The following is a 19,115-nucleotide window of genomic DNA, read 5'->3' as shown; positions in this document are numbered from 1 at the left end:
AGGCATGGTGGCACGTGCCTGTAGTCCTAGCTACTTGGGAGGCTGAAGCAGGAGAATCAGTTGAACCCGGGAGGCAGAGGTTGCAGTAAGCCAAGATCTTGTCTCTGCAATCCAGACTGGTGACAGAGTGGGACTCCGTCTCAAAAACAAAACCCAAAAAACAAAAAAATGAGGACTAAGACAACTTTAAATATTTGTCAAAAAACTGTATCTAGGATAAATAATTCATGGCTTTCGAGCAGAGGGTAGCATTTCAGATTTGGAAGGGAATAGGCAGTATTTTTATCACCAGTGAACAGCATTAATTTGTGTGAATCCAACTTTCTGCATTAATAAAATTGGTATAAATGACTCTGCTTCATAGACCATTTGAGGGTAAAAAAAGATAATCTGTATAAAAAATGCTTAACACTGTTCCCGGCATATAGTAAATGCTCAATAAATGTTAGTTGCTACTACTACCATCTCATCAACTAAACTATCCAGTGCCTGACTGCCCTTCAGTATTAAGAGTTCTTATCATATACCTTTAGGGAGTTAGTTCCTTGACACCAGGCTCCACATTTGGACAGTGGTGGAGGAAAGTTTCTTTTGGTGCTGAGTTGAAATCTGAAATCCCTGTAATGTTTACCTACTAGGCCTATGTCTTTTTTATTTGAGACGGAGTCTCATTCTGTCGCCCAGGCTGGAGTGCAGTGGCGTGATCTCTGCTCGCTGCGACCTCTACCTCCTGGGTTCAAGCAATTCTTGTGCCTCACCCTCCCAAGTAGCTTGGATTACAGGTGTGTCCCCTGATGCCTGGCTGTTGTTTGTGTTATTAGTAGAGATGGGGTTTCACCATGTTGTCCAGGTTGGTCTTGAACTCTTGACCTCAAGTGATCCTTTTGCCTTGGCCTCTGAAAGTGCTGTCGTGAGCCACCACACCCGGCCTAGGGCTAGATCTTGCAGTGTAGAGGTAACAGCTGCATAAGGGTTAGGAAACGCTTTGTTTGGCCGTAGGGCTCTACTCTCCCTAGCTTAGCATACTTTTCCCAGGATAAATGTTTTTATCCATATGTCTATGTCATTTTTGATCCTCTGCCAGCTCTCTCTGAGCCTTCCTCCTACACACAAAGAACACCACCACATAGCAAAGCTGCATTCCCTAGACAGATTCCTGTGAAAGGAGAACTAGCTAAAGACCTTTCATATCTTTTCTTTTCTTTTATTTTTTTGAGATGGAGTTTTGCTCTTTTTGCCCAGGCTGGAGTACAATGGCGTGCTCTCGGCCCACTGCAACCTCCGCCTCCCGGGTTCAAGTGATTCTCCTGCTTCAGCCTCCCAAGTAGCTGGAATTACAGGCAGCTAACTTTGTATTTTTAGTATAGTGGGGTTTCACCATGTTGGCCAGGCTGGTCTTGAACTCCTGACCTCAGGTGATCTGCCTGCCTCAGCCTCCCAAAGGGCTGAGCTTACAGGCATGAGCCACTGTGCCCAGCCCCTTTCATATCTTTTCAACCACAATGTTAGATCCATTAATCTGTTTTAAGGACACACCCATTTTCCTACATATGTGCCAACTTTTATGACTGTTTCTTTATCGCATGGAAAACTTCTAAAGTAGTCTGATGTTGAAGAAGAATTTGTAATATGTTCACCACATATGCTTTAGAGATTTTCTACATCTAAATATCTCTGGGAGTTGGAGTTGGGAGAGGAGATTTGCTGTAGAAGCAACATCATTGGTGGTGACACCTTGTATAATTAATTTCAAAGGACTATAGAAAAGTAGCATCACCTAGAAGTGGTTTTAGCTGGGCTTTACCAGTTAGAGCTCTGTGATTTAGAATATGTTATTTAACTTCTCTGGGCCTCTGTATTCTCAAATATAAAATTGCTGTGATCATCCCTACATTATAGGATTGTTTGAGGCTTTATGAGGGAGGGAATACATGTAAAGAGTTTAGCACAAGGCTGAACACATAGTCAGGCTCAACAAATGATGATGGTAGTTGTTTCCTAAGCAATTCTATACTACAGAGAACATTCTTATAAAAGGCTGTTCACAGATGAGCTTAGGCCTTCAATCCTTCAAATAGACACCAACACGAGCACCTACTTTGCATGTAGCATTGTGCTAGGTGCAAGAGAATCAGACGTGTAAAACAAAATCCATGCTCTAATGTTCATAGTGAGTAGAAGATAAAAACAAGTAAAAGAAAAAAAAAAAAACGGTTACCCTACAATGTGATGTGTACTGCACTGCCATGTATGTAAGACTGCTTTGAAGTCATAGTTGAAGAGAGACAAACTTTGCTAATTCGAATAGACTAATAGAAACAATAGTTGATGTACTTTTGTGTTATACCTCTGAGTTCTCAGGGTCATTAAAATTTTCTTACTATGAAAAATTTCAAAGTTATGCAAAGGCGAGAAAATAATGTAACAAATCCCCATGTTTCAGTTTTCCGGCTGCAACAGTTGCCAACTCACAGCCAGTCTTCCATCTGTACACCCATACACCCACTGTCATTGACCTCGGATTGCTTTGGAACTAATTCCAGTCATCATAGCATTTTACTGTTTACTGCCTGGAAATATTTCAGTGTGTATTTCTGAAAGATTTTTCTTTTTAACATAACTGCAATATTATGGACACTTTATTAAAAGTTCATCTTTTTTCTTTTTTAAACCTCATGTCATCCGAATATGCAAATATGACAGGTACAGTGGCCATGGATTGTGGATATCCTGAGACAAGCCCAATTCAGCACCACAGGGCAAGTTGTTACATGCATATCTAAATGCTTAAAAAACTTTTATTCTTTGAAATGTACAAACAAATTTACATATTAAAAATAGTTCTGTTTTGCGTCACGTGATGTGACTTTTGGTTTTGGAAATGGGGTCATGCTTTTTGAAGATATAATCACCCTTTGAAATATATTCTTCCCTTATGAACCTAGAAAGTTGGTAAGTAGGTTTGTTATGCTACCAATTTAGCACTGAAAGAATTTCCTAAACTAAAAATTAATGTGCAATTTAAAAAATGTCTACTGTTCTCTCTTTGAGAAGAAATAAAAATCCCACCAGATGGAGTGTGCCAAATCAGAATTGGAGAAAGTGTGAGCAAGGACTGCCCAGCTATGTTTATGAAGTTAAATCACAGAGCACCTTTTTACAAAATGTTTAGAAAATAAATTTTTTTTTTTTGCTTGTTTTTTTGTTTCCTATTCGCTAGGCCTAAACCTCACTACTGCAGAATGAATTTTCTTACTCTTTCAAGAGCAAGAATGTTATTGAATAAAAAGTAAGATTCCTATGAAAAATGCAGAGTGTTTATGTTTTTGTTAGATAGTGGAAATACCAGATTGTGGCAGAAGATGTCAAGTAGTTAAGGCTAAAAATTCAAAGTCATATTTGATGTTGTAAAAATTGTATAGGTTTCTTTTCTCTTTCCTTCACATTTTTGAAGAACCTACCTTGTAAACATAGTGATAAAATGCCAGGAATATTAGGATTTTAAGGAAATAATAGAGCCTATTATTTAAACTACAATATAAAAGGCAATTATATTGATGAAGAGCTACATGGGCTTTGTGTGTGTGAATAAACTTGGCCTGTGTTCAGCTTCTATTTGTTCTTCTGGCATAAACACATATTGTGTGTGATTCCAGTTTAATGGGGACCCGTTTGTATGCCAAGCAGCTGCATTTTAGGACCTATTGCGTGATTTCATAGCTCTCTGAAAATTGGTTCTATTCAGAACAAGAGATAGAAGAGAAGAAGGGGGGTGATGTGGAAGGGAGGGGGAGCTTCAACACACAATCATTTCTTTTCAATTGGAGCCAGAAAGGTTGATGACAACATGACCATTGTGTTATAATGATAAGACCACTAAGGCATCTGTACCTCTCATCAAGGCTTTCACACAACAGCAGATACAATTTAATTCACTGCTCTGTCAGCAGTGCTGATACCATTATGCCGTCTGTCTCCACAGTTATAATCACTGTCCTCTGAGAAATGCAGTTGAAATGATCTTGAGCAGTCAAAGAAACTCTCAATTAAGGCTGCCACTTCCAATGTGTCAGATTGTGTCTTATGCACTTGGTACAATTTTCACTTCCAATCCTGTTTATTTACAATGTCTACCAGTAATTACGCTTAACGTGTCATTTAGTGAGGGGGGCCCCTGCCAAGCCGATTGTTGGGTGCTGCTGTACCATTGAGTGGGAGTTTCTCGAAGTCAATGCCATCAGCAGCTTTTAGGCCCTGATGGGATGCAGTAGTAATGTTGATAATGCAAGTATCGTGCTCATCAAGTCATAATTAGATGCCACTCAAATGTGCCACTTGTAATAACAGTGTTGATTCATGTTTTTCTCGGTGACTGCAACTACTAATTAGTTAAGTGGTTTTTGGTTGGCCTGCATTTGCTGCAGATTATTATTACCCCTGAAAAAATGTCAAGGTTAGAGATGTTTCTGGCCATTTAGTGCTGCTTTATGAATTTGAATATTAACATAATAAGAACTTTGGACAGACTTAGGAAGTAATACATTTTTGTATTTAATTTGGAGAGAAATTTTTTCCCCTGAGTTTAATCATAATTGCAGGTTAATTAAGCTTAAATGAAGCAAAAGTAATCTCTCTTTGTGTTATGTGAGCCCAGTGCTTTTTGCCTAACTTTGTTGGGTTTCACATTTGGGTTTCCTTTAATTTTTTTTTTTTAAGCCAAACAAATAGCAATAAGTACTGTCTACATTTAGGGTTGAGATTCTGAGAGTTTTCATTTAAACTAGAAATATGGGTGGAAGGAATTGGCATTTTTCTTACTTGATCTTCAAAATATAACTCAAGTTCTAAATCACTTTATACATGTAAATCTCAATTTACATGCACCAGCTATCAGAAAATCTAAAAAATACTATTTTTCAAGCATTGGTAAAATATCAAGTAAAATTTTACTTTTCCTCTAATGCTCCTGATAGCCTGTGATTCAGGAAGCAATTTATTAGCCTCTGCTTTATAACCATATAGTACATAGATCTTATTGCTTACACTTTTCTGCCCAAGAGTTATTTACAAAATAGCAGTAACTACTTTGTAGCTAATAGAGACTAATGTTGCAGTACTTAGCCAAGTTGCCACATCACTATTCCAGTCATAAGATCAATTTAAGATTTATTTTTCTTTTATTTTTTGTTATACCCTGCTAAGAAAAAGAAGTCATGCTGTCACTCCTCTTTATTTATGAAATATTCTTTTGTTTAAATTAGCAGATATGTCTATGGATACATAGTTGCATAGAAATACATACATAGTTGCATAGAAAATAGATGTAAAAAAATCTAGCTTTCTTAAAATGTACATAATAAAATTTATGTATGTAAAATGAATGTTTTTCATTGTGTTCTTGTTTCTTTCTACATTCAAATATTAGTTCAGATTTAATCAGGGCAGCTTCTCAAAAACCTTTTTTTCAGTGATAGCTAAAGGTCTGGCTAGCCAAAGAATTGAAGTATTCTTAATCATGGGACGATGCGTGGGCTCCTGGAATAGCTGACTAATCTTTGAATGCTGAGATCTTTTTTTCCCCCTCATTCCTAGTTTCTCACATGGTCATAGAGGAAGTTAATTTCATGCAGAACCATCTTGAAATAGAGAAGACTTGTCGAGAAAGTGCTGAAGCTTTGGCAACAAAGGTGAGACTTCAAATGAAGGAATTTTACCTAAACTTTTAAATTTCAACTTGCTTTTCTAAGCAGTGGCTTCTGTCCGGTTTTGCTTTTCTGTTTCTCTAATCGATTATCTGCTCTGATGGTGAGGGAAATGTTAAAAGGTCTCAGAATCCTGGAATACGATTATGTAAATATTCGCCTTAATGCAAAGGTTATTCCAATTGTAAAAGGAGCATTTGTATGTGAGTATTTTAGCATTTGTGCTTTTTGCCTGTGAAAATGTGGAAAAAATGGTCCCAGAGTAGTATTAAACGGAACTTTGCAAATGTCTATGCATTTGGTTAAAATGCTAACCAAGTTTAAAACTAACCTGGTGTGACATAAAAGAGCAGTGAATGTCTCATATTTGAATCAGATGAAAAAGTCACCCTGAAGCCATACATTTCAGGTGATTATTTGTGAAAGCAAAGCGAGGGCATGCTAAAGGTGACCTCCAGTGTTCCACTGATTGCCTCTTGCTGATGAATTTACCAAGTGTGTAATTTTCTACATTCTGTCTCATCAGAAGTACATTATTATTAAAGAATGTTTTTTATCTCTGTCTTATGTATTTTGGGTTGGGTAAAATGCATCTGAACCACTTCATCAGAAAATGGATTACAGCAATTTTCAACCAAATTTCATTAGTAATACTAGTTGTGTTTCTTTTCCCTCCCCTCCATCACCCACCTCCGAAAATTTCTTTGGATGTGACTGAAATCCTACTGCCAATAAATACATAAATAAATATAATTTGTATGCATTAACAGTGTGCTTGCTAGAGGCATTTGCTTAATTGTTTGCATAACAACACTACATTAGAATTCATAAGATATTTAATCAGAACCTAAGAATATAAATGTGGGTATGTAACTTCTCTCCTGGTATTCGTCTGAAGAATACATAGCAATACACTTTAAAAACACTTTTTAAAAAATGATAACATGAGTATTCTCACATCATTTTTACTCTGCAGCACATTCCTGGAGTTCACTAGTCCATAATGTTGTGTGAATTCTGTTTTCATTTTTTGAATTTCTTTTTTTGGAATAAGTAGAGAAAAAGTACATTTGGAGCCTGCTAACTGTTCTGGATCTTCTAGCGTCTAAGGATACACTCTCTATTTTTTCCTGTTATTAACAAGTATTCCTATTGTCATAGCACGTCCAGAGTGAGGATACTGGCTACTTTTCAGGATTGGCAGAGTTTCTGGAAGGCACTGGTTTGTGGGGCAGTATACACAGGTTTTGTTCCTGGTTATGTCATTTTGGGCATATGTGATTTTGGACAAGTTAGTTTCGTTCTCTGGACTGTAGTATCTCATCTTCAGTGACATGATGGACTAGAGTTAGGACTGGAGTTAATATATTTGCATATGGCCCCCTGTAAAAAAAATTACTTTTCTGTCTTCCCTTTTATTTAATAGGTGTCTTTTGGCAAGAGAACTCACCTCTCTGAGCTACAGTTGTCTTGCTCTAAATGCCAGGATGCACCATGGTTGTTGGCTTCTTCATAATACGCCAGATCCACTGGCTCTAGATGTGTGACCCAGGCATGTGTGTGTAGAAAAGCTGCCTGGTGACTCTTACATTCATTGCTGATTATGAACCCAGTGTTACCTAATCTCTAAGCTCATTTTTACAATTAAGTATTAACAGTAGGATCCTTACTTAACACTGTTTGTTGCCTGTTCTTTAAAAAGCCTTTTTAAAATGGACATATAGTTTATTTTTGAAGATGTAGTATGAACTCATAGGGCCTAGAATAAAAATCCAAAAAATGGATTAAATCAAATAGTATAAATGTACTTGTTTGTTGTAAAAGAGTGCTTTGAATGCAAAATGTGGAAACTTCATTATACGTGTTTCCAATAAATGATAATAGCACATTCTGATTTAAGTATCAATTGTCATTTTTGAAAGCAGACTTGCAAAACTGCTCATTTTTTCTGAGAGCCAAGTTCTGTAAATTCTTACTTTTCTACATTATTGCCATCAAATTAATGACAAATGGAATGTTTAATTCTTATGATGCAGTTTCACCTTATAATTTTCTTTTTCTTTCTTTTTGAAATGGAGTCCTGCTCTGTTGCGCAGGCTGGATGGAGTACAGTGGTGCCATCTTGGCTCACTGCAACCTCCGCCTCCTGGATTCAAGCAATTCTCCTGCCTCAGCCTCCCGAGTAGCTGGGATTACAGGCACCTGCCACTACACCCAGTTAATTTCTGTGTTTGTAGTAGAGACGGTGTTGCGCTGTGTTGACCAGCCTGGTCTCAAACTCCTGATTTCAGGTGATCTGCCTGCCTCAGCCTCACAAAGTGCTGGGATTACAGGTGTGAGCCACTGTGCCCAGTTCCTCATAATTTTCTTAGAACCAAGTATGGATACTTTGCTTTGCTAAAATGTGTAGATAAAACTGATAAATGTAGACCAGTTATTTAAGTCATACGATCCAAAGCCATTAAACTTGCTTGTTTTGTACCTTTAAGTAGTCACAAACTATGGGTAATATAAAAACTCTACTTACATTTGAATGGAATACTAGGTTCTGTTACTGTAGGATTTTAAAAGATATATTTTTGGCCAGGTGCGGTGGCTCACACCTGTAATCCCAGCACTTTGGGAGGCTAAGGTGGGCGGATCACCTCAGGTCAGGAGATGAAGACCATCTTGGCCAACATGGCAAAACCCCATCTCTACTAAAAATACAAAAATTAGCTGGGCATGGTGGCGAGTGCCTGTAATCCCAGCTACTCGGGAGGCTGAGGCAGAAGAATCGCATGAAGGGAGTTGGAGGTTGCAGTGAGCCGAGATCACGCCACTTCACTCCTGCTTGGTGACAGAGTGAGACTCCATCTCAAGAAAAGAAAACAAAAGATGTATTTTTGCCTTACACCACATAGAGAGATTCCAAACAACAAGTAGCACGCCATTAACCTATAGCTTGGCAAATAGCTACAATGAAATTGCTTAGCCAAAATCTGTAAATTCAGAATTCTCAAAAATGTCCAAATAGTATGCACATAAGACCTCATGTCTAGGCTGGGTGTGGTGGCTCACACCTGTAATCCCAGTGCTTTGAAAGGACAAGGTGGGAGGATCACTTGAGTTCAGGAGTTTGAGAGTTTGAGGCTGTAGTGAGCTGTGATCATACCACTGCACTCCAACCTGGGTGACAGAGCAAGAACCAAACTCCAAAAAAAAAAAAAAGACCTCGTATATATAAATCTTACATTTCTTCTTTCAAAATGTGAAAATGGTGTTTCAGAGAAGACTTATGAAGTTTTCTGGTTCGCTTTTTTTTCCTTAAACTGGTGACTTTGTTAAATAGAGTAATTGTATTACAGACAAACTGATGGATTTTGGTGCCTGGTTTGATAGAGGCATTAAACCCTTTTGAGGGCGGAACTGTGTTAACTATGATGTTACTAAGGTATTATTTTAGTGGTTGTCTAAGAAGTAATATATTAAGCACTAGGTGGCAGAAACTAATAGTCCCATGAGTATCCTGGAGGAAGAAGAAAATGCATAATTGAATTTTTCCTTAATTCCATAATTGAATTCCATAATTGAATTCTTCCTTGATTGAAGAAAACTAGCTGGGATAAATGATTTCCAAAGGATAGTTAGACACAAACTAAACCTCTTTTCTTACTTTTAATAGCTAACACTGAAGTTTTATTATGTGGCAGTTACTATATTAAATACTTTATATATAATGTCTCATTTAATCATCCTATTGTGGGATAGAAACTATCTTAATTCTTAGTTTATTGATGTGAAAACTGAAACGTAAGGATTAGGTTAGTTGTAAAGGCAGAGATGGAATTTTATTGCAGAGCTGGGTTGGATACTAAAGCAATGCATTTCTCAATGATTCTTCGTGTTGACGTACGTTAGAATCACCTGGGAAACCGAAAAAGTGCTATGCTGGGCTCCACTGCCAGATATTTTGGTATGGTATAGAGCCTAAGCAGCGTTTTTGTTTTTGTTTTTTTTTCCTGAGACAGTTTCGCTCTGCCAGGCTAGAGTGCAATGGCATGATATCGGCTCACTGCAACCTCCGCCTCCTGGGTTCAAGCGATTCTCCAGCCTCAACCTCCCAAGTAGCTGGGACTACAAGTGCCTGCCACCACGCCCAGCTAATTTTTTGTGGTTTTTTTTTGTTTGTTTGTTTGTTTGTTTTTTTAGTAGAGATTGGGTTTCACTGTGTTAGCCAGGATGGTCTGGATCTCCTGACTTCGTGATCTGCCCTCCTCAGCCTCCCAAAGTGCTGGGATTACAGGCACCACACCCGACCAAACGAGAACTCTTTTAATAGAGATAGTAGAAGAGATAGTAGAAACAACAGCTTGAACTAGTTTAAACAAGAAAAGAATCTGTTAGAAATATCAGAGAATTCCATTTGATCTCTGAGTCAGGAGCAGTTTAGGAATGGACTGGAGTTTGGGGCTTGAGTCTGGTGGGAAACCCTTTCTCCATTGCTTTTCTCTTCCTTTCTGTACACATCAGCTTCAGTTTTAGCTTTTCTAAAAACTACCTTCCTCTTTTCCTTGATTCTGTAGTGGAATGTGGTTACCAGCAGCTCCTGTCCAGACGCATGGAAAGAAACTCATTGCTCTGTTCTAGCCTCTAAATTTCTAGAGAGGGGTCTGATTGGTCACACTTGGGTCATGTGCTTAATCCCTGGGCTAATTCGCTGTGACCAAAGGGATGGGGTATGCTTGGGAGAGCATGGCGCTCCCATTGAAGTCATGTGGAACAATGAGGAGTGGTAATGTCCAGAAAAGAGGAGATGTTAGGTAAACAGACATTTAAAAGGTGTTCACAGTACCACAGCAAACAGATTTGCTTGAAATAAAGTGCCTTTTTAAAGACTATTAATGACTATAAATCAAAATTTTATTTAATCTGTACTGGTATTTTATCTTAGTTCCTTATATCTCTCATCAGTTACAACCAGCATTTCCACTTGCTGCTGGCTGTAATCCAGGCATCAGGTCTTGGTTAAAGAAATAAATTTAATATAAAACCTTATTTAATGAATCTGCTAATTGTTATGTCCTGCTGTGAGTGTTGATGAATATGTAAGACAAAAATATACTTAATTTGTCTATTGTTTAAAACCCCAAGGTACTCATTTGGCTGCTGTTAAAATAACTGTTTTTATGTTTTGTCTTAGCTGAATAAAGAAAATAAAACATTGAAAAGAATCAGCATGTTGTACATGGCCAAGCTGGGGCCAGATGTAATAACTGAAGAGATAAACATTGATGATGAAGATTCAACTACAGACACAGACGGTGCTGCCGAGACTTGTGTCTCAGTACAGTGTCAGAAGCAAATTAAAGGTAGAACTCTTTGCTTAATTGTTGAGCATATTTTGTACCCCATTAGGATAGTGCTTCTGAACCCCGACTGCACATCAGAATCATGTGGGAAGCTTTAAAAATACTGATGCCTGGGCAGAGCATGGTGGCTCACACCTGTAATCCCAGCACTTTGGGAGGCCGAGGCGGGTGGATCACCTGAGGTCAGGAGCTGCAGACCAACTTGGCCAACCTGGTGAAACCCCGTCTCTACTAAAAAATACAAAAATTAGCTGGGCATGGTGGCGGGTGCCTGTTATCCCAGCTACCTGGGAGGCTGAGTCAGGAGAATCACTTGAACCTGGGAGGTGGAGGTTGCAGTGAGCCAAGATTGTGCCGTTGCACTCCAGCCTGGGCAACAGAGTGAGACTCCATCTCAAAACAACAACAACAACAACAAAAAAGCCTGATGTCTGTGTCCTACCCTATCCAAAATTTTGTGACACCATAGGCCAATTAAATCCGAATTTTGGATGGGGTAGGACCCGGGCATCAGCATTTTGAAAGCTTCCCACATCATTTATTTAAATCTCCAAATCACCATAGGGTATATAACAATTGTGCTTTATGAGTTACTTTCTTGTTTGGAATTAGGCACTTTTGAAAGTGTTGTCTCAATGGAAACAGCCAGTTATACTATAACCTTAAGGATATGTACCATGTGTCAAGATATTTTTGTTAAATGAAAGAAAGAATGAATAAAAATATATTTAGCCAACACCCCTTTTTGTTGGTTAACAGGTAGTGTTGTAAGGCAAGATCATATGATACATCTATTAAATTCTCATTCATTTTATTCATACACATGTTTAAAGATGTAGGAAAGCAGTTCTGTCTCAATAACTATTGGACCATTTTAATTTAGTATACAGGTCAAAAGCAATATTCATTTATTTGGTAGATAACATATCAACTGGAAGTACAAAGAAGAAAGGATGTTACAGACACCATCTTTATCCGACTCTTCAACCCCTCAAGCTAAGACAAAATAGAATTCGTGTTGGTAGGGAGGGAGAGGAATTTTAAAGGAGTTCCCTTTGTTCATCATTCTCCTTTCTGTTCGAGCTTGAACAAAATGGTTTCATGTTCTTCTTTCTGGATTAGCCAGCCAATGGAGAAAGTGATTTAGAAATAAGTCTGATAACTTCTTCAAGCTGAGTTTATGTAAAAAGTTTGATTTAATTTACAAATAACCACATACCATGTTTCTTATTGCACTTGGAAAACAGTAAGAAATTAAAGGCAGTTAAAACCTAAGTGGCAAAACAGTAGGCCGGAATATAAATTTGAGTAGTCTGTGCTAATCTGTGTGTATTTTCAAACATTTGGGTGACAGAAGTAACTTTAACACCAGAAAATTTTGCACTTACAGTTGATAATATTCTCATTCTAGTAATACATTTTTCATTGAATCCTAATAATAAAATTATGAAATAAATTTAAAAACAAAACACCCATGACTCTAGAGAGAAAATTATGAGAATTAACCCTTCTTTCAAATGGTTATATTTTTAATCAGTTCAAATAATGTCTAAGGACTATACATTGGCAACAAGTCAGAAACTTTTACTTTTAATCAAAATATTCAAATTATTAACTGCCCAATTGTTTATTTATATTGTTTTGTGATAAGAGCCTGTGGCATTATGAAATAAAAAAGAAATAAATACTACACCTTAATTTGTGTTGCTGAAAACTTAAAAAATCTTACTTCCAAAATGCCAGATAGTTTTCTAGAATGTGGTTTTGATAGAATGCAAAGAAAACATGATCTGGTACATTTAATGTAGTGAGGTTGCCTGATATAAAATTGTTAATATCCATGGCTATATAGGGGAGGGGCCATGCAAATGAGATTCTCATTGTCCTTTGGTTCTTCATTTCCTTTTAATTGTTAAATAATCTTGACCATAAGCTGCACATGGACTGGCATTTTCAATTCTTTTGACCAGATTGATGTCTTCTTTTAAAAATAAGTTTATTTATATATTTTTTCCATTAAAAATGCAGAACTTCGAGATCAAATTGTATCCGTTCAGGAGGAAAAGAAGATATTAGCCATTGAGCTGGAAAATCTCAAGAGCAAACTCGTAGAAGTAATTGAAGAAGTATGTATCTCAGGCCTGAAAGGCAAGGGCTTTAGCATTTTCAAGGTGTTTGGGGATTTGCTAAGTTAAGAACTTAATATTATAAGCCTATTTCTAACATGAGAACCATGGACCAATTTTAATCTTCTCTCCTCAATTTCAGACATAGAAAAAGGTAGAGGAAATAAGATCATGACGATTCATGTACCCACTACCTGGCTTAATAAATAAAACTCTGAAATAGCATGGACATGTTTCCTGTTGTTCCCCTAGTTTTTGCTATGTAAGGCAAATAGTAGCTACTATTTCAAGTCATATATTTTAGTGCCGCTGGTAGAGAAAGAAGAGCATGTTTTGCTTTTCCAGTGAATGACTGGTTCAGTTGGGAAGGACTGTCCCTCGTGCTTCTCCAACACAGGCATTTATGATAGGTGGTAGGATGCATTCAAGTGGTTGCTTCCAGAATCTTTCTTTTCTGGTGTTTTGTTTTGTTTGAGACAAGACCTAACTCTATCACACTCAGGCTGGAGTGCAGTAGTACGATCACAGCTCACTGCAGCCTCAACCTCCCAGGCTCAAATGATCCTCCTGCCTCAGCCTCTCAAATAGCTGAGACTACAGGCATGTGTCACCACGCCTGCCTAATATTTAAATTTTTTTTATAGAGATGTGGGTTCCTGTATTTCCCAGGCTTACCTTGAACTCCTGGACTTGACTGATCTTCCCATCTTGTCCTCCCAAAGTGCTGGGAACACAAATGCAAGCTGCTGCACGTGGCCTCTTTTTCCTTTTGAACTGTCTTTAAGAACAAGACCCCCACAATTGCCTTTTATTTGCACGAGGCTTCAAAGATTTGCCTTCACAGTTTTGATTCTTGATTTAATTTGTATCAGTGGTTCTTAGATTCTGTAGCCCACCGCTTCCCAACTGATGTGCTACTGCAGCTTGATAAAGTGGCTTATGAGCATGCCAATGTATTGACCCTGTCAGTGAGCAGCCTCATCCAGTTACCTCAGTTCGCATACACATACTGTCGTTTTCTTGGAAGCCATGATGTAAAAAAGGTTGGGAAGCAGTGTCCGCCAACTTCCCAGTCTGAGCTCCTTTTATTATTGTGGCAAAGCAGTATAATGAATGGGAAGAAGGATGATGATATTTTGGAGAGGGCCTTACTGTTAGACAGTGTGTACCAGTTACTAATTTAAACCAAAACCAAAAATAAAGCCTACACTAAAAGAACCAGTTCATAGATTATCTGGAGGTGCTGATGGATTCAGAGCCACTTTCAGGACCATTATCTTTGTTTCTCGGTGTGCTCTGTTCCTCAGTTGTGATTATTTACTGATGGTTCACTCCCTTCCCACTTAGAGGTGTTATTGGAAGACAGTTCAACAATTATTTTTATTATGACTGTTTCAGACATCTGAAAAGGCATAATGAACAAAATAATGGGGCTGAGTTCAGTGGCTCACACCTGTAATCCCAGCACTTTGGGAGGCCAAGGCAGGAGGATCACTTGAGTTGGAGACCAGCAAGACCTCGTCTCTCAAAAATATTTTAAAAATATTAGCCAGGCATGGTGGCATGTGCCTGTAGTCCCAGCTACTCAGAGGGCTGAGGTGGGAGGATTGCCTGAGCCCAGGAGTTCGAGGCTGCAATGAGCTATGATTGTATTACCACCCTCCAGCCTGAGTGACAGAGTGAGACCCTGTGTCTAAAAAAAATTATTTTTAATGAACATCCATATACCTGCTACCTAACTTAATTCACAGAATATTAGCACAGTGATGAAAGCCCTGGTGTAACTCTTTCTAGTTGCATAATCCTTGCTTCCTGCCCAGTTTCCCTAAATAGCCATTATTCTGAACTTGGTGTTTATCATGTCAGTGCATATATTTACATGTTCACTACAAGACATAGTATTTTGAGTGTTTTTAAATATTATGAACATGCCTGCTTTCTAAATTCAATATAATATATTTGAGATTTATCTTCTACCTTGCTATATGTGGCTTTTCTTTATGTTCTTTAAAAAAAAAAAGAACTTTTCTATAGTATTCTCTTTTCATTTATAGACATCAAAAGTTATTTCAGAAATTTAAATTTTTGTGGGAGTATTTATATGTATTTTATTTAAGCCAAGAGTCATCAAAGTTCAAAGTCTTCCTTTATTTTAAAAGTTCATGTTTGTCTTACTTACATCAAAAGTAATCAACATTAAAAATGAATACCAAAATTGAGTATCAGATCTTGACTAAATGATTCTTGTATTTTCTGGGTGATCTTTAGTTGGATTTTTGCATTAAAAATATGAATCATGGCTGGGTATGGTGGCTCACACCTGTAATCCCAGCACTTCGGGAGGCTGAAGCAAGAGGATTGCTTGAGCCCAGGAGTTCGAGACCAGCCTAGGCAACATAGGAGACCCCATCTCTATATTCTTTTTTTTTTTTACTTTTAAAAAAATATGCATCATTTACATTGGATGGCTAGCATACTGTCATGTTTAGGGGCCAATGCCAACTGGAATATATCAATAAGTTCTGTACCAGGTACACATCCTAACTTAAATAGCTATCCTTGAAGCTTTAAAGAAGAGCTTTAATAAAAAGTCTTAACACATTGAAACCAATTTCTGCTTTAAATTGTAACTTCATGTTGAAAGTTGAATAGCAATTGAGTATCACACATTGCCATATGTCCTGTTTTACAATTTTTGGTGTTTTCTCCCCTCAAAAATCTCACATTTTTAGGTAAATAAAGTTAAACAAGAAAAGGCTGTTTTAAATTCAGAAGTTCTTGAACAGAGAAAAGTCTTAGAAAAATGCAATAGAGGTAAGTCTGTCCAATCTTTTTTTCTGCAATACATATGCAGTTTGTTCTGTTTGCATATATTGTGTGTCATTTTACTCCTATGCCTAAGTATGATTGTAAATAAAATCTCCTATATTGTGTTTTTCTAGCAGTGTGTCTCTCCCATTCCTATTATTTTATTACCCAACTTAGAGTCTGGGAACATCTAAAAGTGATTTCACTTGAGGAACAAGGAACCCACTCATTTTGAAACCTCTTAACAGAAATACTACTACTGTCTTACATATATCCAGGGATCATGGCCTTTTTAGCTATCCCCTCAGCATTTATATATTTGGTAGGTTATTTAGTAACTCTCAATCCAGAAGAGGTTAGGCTGTGTACATAAAACACGTAACATTATGTGATGAAATTGTAAATTAAGAGGATGTGGAAAATGGGACAAAGGAAAGTGAGAGTTAGATTGAGATACAAAGTGCATACTTGTTCTGAGGTCTTGCACATTTCCTGCCTGTCTGTCTGAAATCTGGCTCTGAGCTGTCTGGCAGTCAGTGCAATAAGAGATTGATTATCATTTAAATGAATCACATGAAAATGAACCTAATGATCAGGAAAAGCAGACCTGGTCTCCTGGTGAGAGGGAAATGTCTCCAGTGGTTATCTCCAGAGAAAACTTCGTGTACTTTGGTCAACAGTGACTTTATCCACCTAGTTATAAAATGCAGCGTCAACTCTCCTGAGGGCTGTTTCATGTGTCTCCCAGTTTAAGACAAGGAAATGATGCCAAAGTGTGGTTCTGCAAAAGTAATTCTGGGAAGTGGCAGGAAGAACTTAATATACTTTCTGTTCTCTCTTTTTCCCTCAGCCACTCTCTTTCCTTGTTTAGAAGCTGCAACACTAACAGGAAGCCTTTGCGACCCAGGGCCTTCCCTATTGGTGGTGGTAGCGGTCAATCTTTTTATCATTAATCAACTGGGATTTTTTTCATAAATAAAGGACCTTGTAGTTAAATGTGGGCAATATGCTGGATTGTAACATTTCTTCAAGTCTTTCTGTATTTAAAGATATAAATGGTGTAGAATTTTCAGTCTTGATTCACTGCGTTAGGAAAAGGGTATCTTGCCTTCAGAGAGTCCTCTGTCTAGATAGAGAGAAATTATGTAAATATATACCTGACTAGGACCAACCTGATTTTTTTCAGATTCCAAGTCAGAAGGGCCAGGACACGTGAAAATTCCCTTTTTATTATAGTGTTCTAGACATAGAAAAGAGAGTCAATGATCTTGCCAGGGCTTCAGATAGTCACAGTGTTCTTTGTTTTCTTCATGAAATTTCTTTTTTAAATAGGCTTGAAAATCATTTAGCTCTCAGGGACCTATAATTCATGCCAAAAATCACCACTCATATTGCTCTACTTACTAGTCTTTCATCTGAGGAGGCTGTAGATTTACAGAGTACAGAGTTTGAAATTCTATGTCATTACACAGCAAACCAGTCCTTAGTCAGTTAGGATTGAAGTGCCCTGGCGGAACAGTGTGTGAAGGCAGCTGTTAAGAGAGCCTTTTGAAAGATTGTGTTGGTATGACTCAGCTCAGGGTGGAGGTGCCTCACCAGAAGTGGATGGACAGTGTGCTGTCTGCCTAGCTTGTGCCTAATATCTAATAGCGTCGTCACTCCTTCTGTCCTCATTATCTGTCCTGTCATTATATTTAACAAAATAGGCCACTGAATGTTGAAAATAGCAAAGAATTTATGTTACTTTTATTTGACAGGACCTTCTTTTTGAAGCTTTCTGTCTTGCAGTAACTCTTTGGTACAAAGCTCTGATTCTTTGGGTCTGAATGGATCTAAGGCTGTTTGTTTCTCTCCTTTGTAAATATGGAGAACACTTAAAAATAACTTAGATGTCCAGGCGCTGTGACTCACACCTGTAATCCCAGCAGTTTGGGAGGCTGAGACGAGTGGATTACTTGAGATCACGAGTTTGAGACCAGCCTGACCAACATGGTAAAACCTCATCTCTACTCAAATACAAAAATTAGCTGGATGTGGTGACAGGCACCTGTCTGTAACCCCAGCTACTCGGGAGGCTGAGGCAGGAGAATCGCTTGAACCTAGGAGGCGGAGGTTGCAGTGAACCGAGATTGCACCACTGCACTCCAGCCTGGCCACAGACATAGCGAGACTTCGTCTCTCAAAAATAAATAAATAAATAGATAAATAATACATATTATATATATAAATCGTTATATATATATAATATATATTATATAAAAATATTTACATTTTTATACATTTATATTTATACATTTATTTACATTTAATATATATATTCAGGTAATATACTTTCTTTGGTGGAAAATTTAGATTCATGTAAGAAAAGAAAAAAATCTCAACTTTTGCAATTCAAAGATAAGCACTAGTAACGTTTTAGTGTATATTCTTCCAATCTTAAACAAATCTATATATATACACATTGAATTTTGTGTTAAATATGTTTATTATATATATATAAGACAGAGGAAATACCAGTAAAAGAATTCTCTTTATACTTGCTGGTACCTTGTAAACCCGTGAACATCCCTCTCTGCTCATACCTCTCCCTTGATTTTTTATTATTTCCTTTCTTTTATTTGTAGTTTTGCCAAATATGTATGTATCCCTAAACAGCATTGTTTAATTTTGCATATTTTTGAACTCTATATAAATGGAATCATTTTTCCTATAACCTTCTGCAACTTTTTGTGTTTGTGAGATTCACGCATGTGGACAGGCATAGCTGTGGTATGTTTGTTTTCGCTGCTGTATACTATTCCGTTAGGTGACTACACTAAAATTATTTTAAGTAGTATCCTATTGGTAGACTTTGGGCTGTTTCCAGATTTCTGCTATTCTGAGTCATGTTGTTATAAAAATTGTTAGACATGTCATCTGGTGCACATGTCCAAGAGTTTCTCTAAGACATATGCCAAATGTAAAATTTTACCTTCAATTTTTTTTTCACTGCGTACCAAATTGTATAAGTTCTATCAGTTTACAGTCCTATTAACAATATATGTGTTCCCATGGTTTTATGTCCTCTCCAAATTTAATAAAACCATGCTTTAAAATTTTTACCAGTAGCCTCTTGGACGGGTGTAAGA

The 19,115-nt window shown here is 37.5% G+C and overlaps 1 protein-coding gene across 4 annotated transcripts in view; it reads left to right on the top strand.

Moving 5' to 3' along the window:
• SHTN1 (shootin 1) overlaps positions 1–19,115 on the top strand; it is a 122,707-nt gene that overhangs the window by 40,810 nt on the left and 62,782 nt on the right. For all 4 annotated transcript variants that reach the window (XM_073019392.1, XM_007964202.3, XM_007964199.3 and 1 more), the window contains exons 4-7: positions 5,593–5,687; positions 10,885–11,053; positions 13,082–13,179; positions 15,912–15,993. In XM_073019392.1, the coding sequence (XP_072875493.1) occupies positions 5,593–5,687; positions 10,885–11,053; positions 13,082–13,179; positions 15,912–15,993 (444 nt within the window). The remainder of the gene's footprint in view (positions 1–5,592; positions 5,688–10,884; positions 11,054–13,081; positions 13,180–15,911; positions 15,994–19,115) is intronic.

The sequence above is a fragment of the Chlorocebus sabaeus genome, chromosome 9, assembly GCF_047675955.1.
Source record: "Chlorocebus sabaeus isolate Y175 chromosome 9, mChlSab1.0.hap1, whole genome shotgun sequence".
NCBI classification, from domain to species: Eukaryota; Metazoa; Chordata; class Mammalia; order Primates; family Cercopithecidae; genus Chlorocebus; species Chlorocebus sabaeus.
The sequence above is the reverse complement of the archived record's forward strand: the minus strand, read 5'-3'. Positions and strand labels throughout refer to the sequence as shown.